The sequence below is a fragment of the Rhynchophorus ferrugineus genome, unplaced genomic scaffold (genome assembly GCF_030347505.1).
Source record: "Rhynchophorus ferrugineus isolate W39M unplaced genomic scaffold, kcgeb_rfMv2 rfM3, whole genome shotgun sequence".
NCBI lineage: Eukaryota > Metazoa > Arthropoda > Insecta > Coleoptera > Curculionidae > Rhynchophorus > Rhynchophorus ferrugineus.
The window spans coordinates 38,355,679-38,365,594 of record NW_027472582.1 but is presented as its reverse complement, the minus strand read 5'-3'; the positions used below and the strand labels follow the sequence as shown (position 1 = coordinate 38,365,594).

The 9,916-nt window shown below is 28.1% G+C and overlaps 1 protein-coding gene across 5 annotated transcripts in view; it reads right to left on the bottom strand.

Annotated features, from left to right (window-relative positions):
- The window catches only part of plx (PTB_TBC1D1_like and TBC domain-containing protein plx), a 192,588-nt gene that overhangs the window by 62,808 nt on the left and 119,864 nt on the right, over nt 1-9,916 (bottom strand). For all 5 annotated transcript variants that reach the window (XM_076397976.1, XM_076397978.1, XM_076397980.1 and 2 more), the window contains one exon: nt 9,640-9,834. In XM_076397976.1, coding sequence (XP_076254091.1) covers nt 9,640-9,834 — 195 coding nt within the window. The remainder of the gene's footprint in view (nt 1-9,639; nt 9,835-9,916) is intronic.

The following is a 9,916-nucleotide window of genomic DNA, read 5'->3' as shown; positions in this document are numbered from 1 at the left end:
CATTTTCAAAATAATTTGCTTGTACGTATTCATTTAAAATATTTACATACATTCTTATTACTACACAAGTCTCAAATGGGTAATATATATAATGTGATTTCAGAACCATAAAATATAGCACTTTACTATTTTCTTTGAGATCATACAAATATTATAGAGGAAATAGGTGGGTTAAAACCTTTTACAACTAAAAGTGTTCAAGACTAAGGTTTGAAAATCTGACAGGATACTCCATATTGAAGAACCTTTCCGAGAAGCAAAGAGGCCGAAAACTGGAAATGTATATATGATTTGAGTAAGACACAAAGAAAAGAAGTCTATAAACTAGTCTCCATGTAAGAAATATAGAAGGCAATTTGTACAGAGCACGATACGTTGTTCAATAATACAATAAATATTTGAAGAAATAAATATCTTATAATGCTAAAACTTTAATAAAAATTAATATTTTTATTTTTATCGATGTTCGTAATATAGTTATTTTGCAAACATGTGTTTTATTTTCTAACAAATATATTCATTTTGTCACATAAATATATTTTACGTTATACAATTATGAATTATTTAATATAATTTTAAGTATTTTACGCGACAGCTTATGTAATACAAGTTTACAAATGCGGGTCAACTTTTGGACCCGAGCAGATGAGAATGATTCTTAACGTTATTTGATGCTCTGAACCCAGATCTTCTATCCGTGTGTCAAGATTGGTTTTAGTTTTCGATTTCGCGCATGGTGGCAGCACTATTCTCTTACGTCAGGTAACAACGTTATAAGAACGCAGTTTCTAGACATGTGAAAATGCACAAATAATGTTGAAAAATGGATTCAAATTATTTTAGTCACCTTTGTGGATATTCTATGCTCGATAAATTCAAAGAGGCGTATTTGCAGTACTTTGGTTTTATTGTAGTTAACACTGCCAAGCCATGGATACCGAAATTGTTTTGTAACGCGTGTAGAACAAAATTGTACTATTCTTAGCCTCTCATTTGCTGATGCTTGTGATGCTTTCTGGTGATTAACGCATTTTATATATAGGGCAGTAATATGACAGTATCTAGTAGTAACAGATACTTACCAATTTCACGTACAGTACAGGTACAGGTATATACAGGTACACGATATTTAAATATTTACATATATGGCGGTCGTCATTTTGCTTACAATAGCTAGCGAACGTTATTTTCTATACCAAACGCTATAGCGAGAACAGAAAAATTATATAGATAATTATTACTTTTGCTCTACAAATGTCGCTGATATAAATGGAAAGGAGTAATTGTCGAGGCCAGTTCCATGCACACAGTCAATTTGTCCAGACATAAGTGTAAAACTGCCTTAAGACCTAGGTCAATAAAGAAAATGACATGTGTCTGCATTGATATCAGCGGAATATTTGACGTAATACGTAGGCCATATGATCGAAATGAATGACGTTTCTTCATAGATTCATCGAACTATAGTTTGAAGGCGGCTCTAATCCACATTGGATATAAAAAAACATCCATTCCGATTTCTTACGCAGTACAACCAAAAGAACGCTACAACACAATTTATACGTATTTTGATTAGGATCAACTATAATAAGCATCAATGTCTTAATTGATTTACATATTCAGTACAAGTTATTGATCTATTGGTTGAGATACACTCATTATCAGGATTTACGAAATGTTGCTCTTTATGTGTCTGTGGGACAATAATGCAGTTAATCATCATTACATTAGAAAGGTCCTAGTGGTATCCATTATAAGTCAGAACAATAAAATGTGTTCACAAGTGGTACCCAGGACATTTAATTAAACTTAACCTTATTAAACCGTCTTTACAGTACTTAGCCAAGTAAATAATAATGGAAAAATTTTGTGAATAACACATTTTAAAACATTAAAAAGTATTGAGTAAAACGAAATAATAAAAATATAATTAATAATTTCCGGCTATATTATTTTTATAAAAATATCATATTACACATCATCATTTAAAAAATTATTAAATAAAATAAAATAATAAAAATAATTTCTATATGCCTTTCTATTTTTATGAAAACACCATATTTAAATAAATTTACATATTTGCACAATTAACAAAAACCCCAAGAAATATATAAATAAACATAAAAAAGACCAAAATAGTTTAGACCAAACACAGCCAATATAGTTAAAATCAAACGTAAAAGCCACCATTATATATGAAAGCAGTAAAATTTTCCTAAAAATCTCCAAATATTATCGCTACTATTCTTGATCCACAAAGCCCATTAATGAATTGACTACCTCGAGTTTTTGATTCACATATTGTACATTTACTAGCCTAAAGTGAATGGATGATCGTACTTTAAAGCAGAAAGACGTCTCAGTCAATACATCATTATATTTACAAAACAGTAATTTATTTACCTATACTTTTATATAATAATGCATTGTATTTTCCTTGTCATTAGATCATTAGAGTATCGTTGATAGTTTTATAAGTTGTTTATTTGATCCAGGTCTACTTTTGTTATCAAATTTAATTATTTCAAAGTATCACTGTACACTGTTCTTATATCTTAGCTAAATGCTGTCTAATGTCTTCTCTGATTCTCTGAATTTCACATTCTTGGACTTTTACTCTCAACAAATTCTAGTTACATCTCAGCTATAAAATAAAATTTAAATCATTACTAAAATATATTACAGTTCTTGCTATTATTACATTTCTTGATGCACAAATCTCATTAATGACTTAACTATTTCCAACACAACAAGAATAATTGTCTTCCCTGTTCTTGTTATCATTAAATTTTGGTTATGTTGATACCTATTGCAGGTCGTTGAAAATGATGGTTTATAAATTTGGCAGCTAAAATTCCCACTATAAATAAAATTGATGCTGTTTGGATTTTACAACTTTCAAAAATTTAACCTGACATTCTGCACTTACCCTTGTTCTTCCATATTTCAAAACCAATGTATGTTAAACCACCGAGAATAACACCACAATTTAATTATTATTACTATAGAATTATTAAAGTAACAGAAAATATAAATATTCTAGATTTTTTTGTTTTTTAATCTGATCGACCTTAAAAATCGACTCGAAAAGAATGGACCGCCGTTAGAAAAGGAAGACAATATAGTTTCATACAGTTTATTTTTTTCTATGGTTTATTCTATGCAGGAGAGTGTGCATACACCAAATCCGGAGATGTTGTGGAGCAATGTATCCTCACAAATCTTGGACGACACGAGCAACGAGCAAGGAGAGAGGCCACGCCAAGATATAGCGAAAATCCTAAGGTGATACCAAGGATTTTGGCATAAAGGCATGATGATCGATTACTATTGGACACTAATGCTGTTAAACAGATCCTAAACAATATAAAAGACCCTGATCAATCTCTGTTACTTTTCGTTTTTATTTTATAAATATTTTTAGATTTATACTTTTTAATTCAATAAATGGCCGTTACTAATTAAACAAGAAGAATAATAAATTTATTGAATATCTCGAATACTAGAAACAATTTGAAAATGGTATTTTGATTTGGATTCCGCCCTCTAATTCAACTTATATATAGCTTTTAGTTGCTCAGATCCAAAACCGTATATACTTGTGATATCATACTATAAATAACTATATATACTATATATAAACTGGTAGCTAATTCTATAAAATAATTTAGTAATTCCATTAAAGTGTTTCGTCAAAAAACATTGAAAATGTAACTGATAACAATTCTTTGTTTTTGATTGCAATAATTAAATTAAGAAACAATATCAAAATTACAAAATATTATTAAGCAAAACACGATTTAAAACACACATTAAAGTAATAAACTATATATGTATGTATGCATATATTGCATATGCATATAATTATAAATTTCACAGACATAATTTGTTCAACGAAACAAATAAGTATTTCATTGTCTCTTACATTTGGTTGAAAGGCGATAAAACAATTCACCGAAACCATCATAAAACATGTTTTGTATGCATATAACTTTGTATGAAGAATAATAATATTGTTAATAAAAGTCAGTATGCTTCGCATTTTAATTCAACAACTAATAGCCGCAAGAACGAAAATTATTACTAGTAACAGTATAACACATCATTGTACCAAATAAAGATAACAGTATAGAACATATTAATTACTTTAATTGTAACAATAACTGATCCAACATGATGAAAAGCAGTCAAATTCTATTTTTGTGGAATATCCATTATTTTTAGATCTTTTAGAATAAGACGTTCATTCTAGTGAAAATTACTTTGCAAAAAATAATTTTGGCAGCTTGTCAAAAGACGGAGATGGCGAAAAACTACTCTTCTTTAATTCTAATTCATGAATCCATCCATTTTTTTTGCAGCCTTTATATACTTACAGTAGTATGGACAATTATTGTGATAGTTAAAAAAGATTTTATCGTGTCTTTCAGAATATTTCAGTCGATTCTACTTCAATATATGGTTTAAATGGATCAGTTATAGTCAATAGTAACTTACAATAGATCACATCCTCTAATAACACTAGATACACAACTTAACAATTGATACTGTAGGTTTAATGGGCTTAACTCGTGACTTTCTAAGCACGGGATTTAAAATTTTTAAATAGTAAGTCCTCCTGAAGGATAGCAGTGATTCAAGAAACTGACATATATTAGTTCCTGGGTATTCACTATTATTCTATAAATAAAAGTAAACTGTATCTAAAATGCTTGTATTACAATTATTATTTTACGATAAACTACTCGAACTTTATTTGATCATATGGATTGATCTTACTTGACAAACTTGAATATTACTTGATAAACTTGATAAAACCTGAATATAAACTTATCGTGAATTACTGCAAATCTTTTTCTCTAGTTCAAGATGACCAGCTAGAACCACTATTTTGCTGAGGTCAGTTCGGGTTCAGGATAATTGGATTTTGCGGGCACCAGAGACCCTAAAGTATGACTAGCATTGACGTATTTGGTTTAACTATCGAGATTGGTGGACGGATAGGAAATTGATCAACTGATTTTTATCTTGTAAGGCGCCGAGAAAAAACCTCATACTGAGCATGTGCGTGAAGCTTTTCACGAATGGGATGCCTGATTCTAGATTGGTGTTAACGTTCCTCCTAAACCATGAGACATTGAGTAACCTGCAGACTTTTTTAGATTGGAGCATTTGAAGTAGTACAAATTGTCTCTCGGGGTAACAGATATGACCCATCTACTTTGAAGGTATATTGTACAAGCCAATCACATTTTTATGGAACCAGTAGCAACTTATTAGGGATTTTCCTTTTCCAAATAGAAAATGCTAGAGACATGCAGCAACAATAAATCTGTCAACAATCTACAAATAATTGTACTAATTTATCTCTCTGTCATCCTGAACAATATCTCTGGATTTCAATTCTTTCAATTGTTCATAAACATAGAGTAACAGAGAGAAAATTCAATGGGGGTCTCTGGAGAAAAGCTTGGGTTATATCGGCTATTCAAGTATTTTGATTGGCCAATTTAAATCTTCATTATACGCAACTAAGAAAAACATTTTGCTGTGATGCCATTTGATTGGTTCATTGATAAAATTTGGCACGTGATAGTTACGTGTAATTGACCAATAACATTTAAATAAAAACAATTTAATTTCACAAATAAATCTATTAAATAAAATTCAATGAATGATCTATAAAAAATCTATAAAAATAAACATATACTTTGATGAAAGTAAACTATGAGTCTTTCCCTGTTAAAATTTTGTTTATGTGTTTTATTAATAAGTATATGATGCAGCTTATTATTTAGAAGATCATTATGTAGTATACAATTAAAAGGTTTTAAATTAAATCTTTTGAAATATATTTGACAAAAAATATGTTATATACTTTATCGGCGTGGCAATATCGCGTATAATAAACAATTTTTTAGGGCGTGAGATATTGCCTTGCCTCGTTTGTTCGTATAGGAACATCTGGAATTTAATCTATAGAGTCAAGTTGCAATTTCTCAAATCCTGGTAATACATCCCCCGTTGGTATTAAATGATAATTAAATGATGATGATGATGAACAATTCAAATGATTTCTTAAACATACTAGCCGAAGGATGTATATTCCTGAATCCAGAAGCTCCAATAGATCCAAACATTTTTTAACTATATTGGTTAAGTAGCTTTAAGCCAATATATTTGGTTAATTATACAATTTCTTCTTTAATGCAATGAGAGGGTTTAAGGTAGTTACTAAATTTTTAATTGATGGAACTTTAATTAATAAATGTGATCTTGTTTTGCCAATAAAATTTAAGAACTACTTAAGTCCTGAATTGCTTTGCATTTAAAAGGTTTGCATTCGGTAGCTATAACTGGTGGTTAAACTACCAAATAATTAAATTTTAAAATTAAAAAATAAATATTTGATATTTTACATGCTTATGAATGTGAAACTTACCCCAACTTAAAACCAAAACATGCGATCACGATCAAAAATACCTTTGATATTTAATCCAGTCCGTTTACTAGCTAAATACTTTTTTGAAGTAAAACGATTCTGCATTTCTTTACTATCAGTGCATCTGGGTACACAACACTTTCTAGATCGACGATTGAACTTTACTTATTGTACTAACGACTAATGAACTGATAACTTAAGCTCCACACATTAAAAAACTCTAAACGCACTTTTTCTTATGTCAGGCATACTGAAAATAGCGCGAGTGGTTCTTTGTATTGCAAATCAAAATCACCACATTAAAACCACTTTTGATACGTTTATTCATGTAAAACATGAGTCTCAACAAATATGCTAACTTTCGACAGCAATTGTTTCCAATTTAAAATTGTGAAAAAAATCTATACAATAACACTTTATTCGCCATAAAGTCCAATGATATTTGATAATATTTTGTAAACCAATACTAACTAATCTGAATATATCTAGTAAGCTGATAACAACAAGTTGTAGAAATAAATAGTTTTTACTATATAAACCAAATAATATTACATGCAACTTTCTTGCGAAACTAATATAAACAGTTACTCTTCAATATGCTATAAGAATCCCCTTATCTAATTTGGTCATGGTCAAATTGCAGAAATGCTTACCATAAAATAGAATTCCAAGAACCGAATACACTCGAAATCAGTACAACAATCAACATTCTTATGATTAACAAATATTTCATAACAACAATTGCATTTGTACAAATATAATTATTATTTATTTGTGAAGAGACGATATAATCAATGAAAATACGTACAGTGTAAAATAAGTAATAAACGTAATATTAACAAATTTATTCTAAATAAAATAAACTAATGAAAGCGAGGTGTTTATATATTTTTTTATAATACATATAATACTTTTATACAATGCATCTTTTTTATTTATTTCTTTTATTTTTTAGCACAATTCAAGTGAAGTTCTAAGATTTAAATGAAAAAATTTCCAATTTTATAGGGTAATGTAAAAACTACTGAAGTTTTTTTTATATATTTTAATGTAAAACTAATATTCTGAAATTTAAATTAAGTGTTGTTCTATTATAACACTTAGATAGAGTTTTCAACAAGGACAGGTGTCGACAGCAGGTTATTATGGGGCCACGTATGTCATCTGATACGATATTATCATGGCAAGTTACATTATTGGTCAACAATACAATAACTTTATCATCAAAAACCCCAATTTCCACCGAAACTTTAAAATAAAAAGGCAAATAATGCAACAATGATATTTAACGGTGAGAATGCCCTTAAAACCAATATAACATAAAGCATCTCTCAAATTCAGTAGGATTTCTACGAGAGAATCATTGTATCAAACTCCTTTAATCCTTAGATATTATACATTATGACATATATATGGAACCTTATTTATGACATATCTTGAAACAAAAAGTAATTTAGTTAATATTTCACATACAGCTTATTTCATTATATTATCTCTTATAAAGTTGAGAAATTAGAATGCCTTGTACTCCTTAATATATTATTAGTAGAACTCAAATTGAATTTAAAAACTACGAATTATATAATTATTTAATATTTTTGGTAGTTTCAAAAATAAAAATATATTGGCTAAATCATGGATTATATTCCGCTATTATTCCCCATAACGTCTTTTTTAATCTAACATTAGCAAAAAAGCCTTAAGATCTAAACAAAAAGTCTTAATAATACTAATTATATAGGTAATATGGGGAAGCACATAATATGTTATTAATAAATAAAATGTAGCAATGTAGCAAAATAAAATGTAGAAATATAATCTGGTTCATTTTTATTAATGAGTATTTAATACCACCTTAACTTAACTTAACTTAAAAGCACCTTAACTTAAAATTATTTTACTTATTGATCTTTTAGGTAGATTTTCACTAACCTGTACTAAAGCAAGCATATTCACGCAAAAATAATTTAAATCTTTTATTATCTTTTACGTTATCATGTACATATGTGTATTTTAATTGTGAATATATCTCCTCTCAAAATTAAATGTACTGATCAGAAAACAATTTAATTTAAAGACAATATTTAATAGTAATGGTCCAGTATAACCAACACTTGAAAAACAAATCCTAATCCACTTGCGGTAATCTTCTGTAATTTCCAGGTTTCAACAAATTTTAGAGTATCGAAAATTTCTTAAACCAATAGTGTCGTTTGCTAATTAAATTTTAAAATAACTTAATATTTAATATTTTTTTAAATTAAATTTAATACATTAGTTGTGAACAGCACTTTAAGAAAAACTAATGTGCTGTTATAATTTAATAAACCTCTAAAATAAAGTCTCTATATCATACGAAAACGTGAAAATATAAAATGTCAGCTCACATTAGATAATAAATTATACCATGTCACAATATTTTTATCGAAATCAACCATTATGCAACATTATAATTATACAAATTATGATCCCACAAATAAGTTAAATGATATATTGCACAACATAACAATTAAAACAATACCTTGAACTAATACACCATTTCATACATAGCATATCGGGAGAACGCGCGATCAAATTATTTTATTTTTTTGCTAAAATATAATATAATAGTATTAATGACATATAATTTATAATTGTAAAATAATAAAATTAGTTCGAAAAAATTATTAGTAATATATCTTTTCACGTAATACCATTTTATGGCATCAGATTTGGTTAATTATTTTAGGTCTGATGTGCAACTGCTGACTCAAAAGATCTTATTTGTATAGTTAAGACAATTAACCTTGGAACTTCGTAATAATTAAAAGTCTCTTGTTAAATGATTGAATAAGACATTAGTGTTAGTGTTAGACATAAATTATATTATGAAAAGGAACAAAACAATATTTTGAAATATACTTATTAAGTAATTTTATATTAATTATTATATTTTTATTAATTACTTAACACAAAAAATCTAATAAACATGTATCAAAAAAATTATCATTTGTCAATCAAATTAAATCACTAACAAAACACATACAATATAAAATAGGTTGTAGTATTATATAGCTAAAGAATAGTGATATATAGTGATATATAATATTATGGTTTTCTTAACTAATGACAAATCGTTCTGAACAACTTCCGGAGGAGGATGTAAATCGGAGGCTTTTAACAATAAATATGTAATAAATAACAACATAGCTACTTACATCTTTAACTCTTTGTGCTTGAAATAAATAGCAGTACAATAAATTTTCTCCATCGTCCTTCAAGAGATACAAAAACGTACAAGCATCCATATCGGCTTGAGAGAACCTGGAGATCTGGTTAACTCTATGCGAAAATTGAAGCTCAAAATCCATATTGTATGCTTGAAGTATGCCATTTTCGACGCCCAAGCTTAGCTGTAACAGAAACAAAATTATATATATGTTAAAACCAGTTTATCAAATGTTTAAAGTTTCAAAGTTTTATTTATTATATATC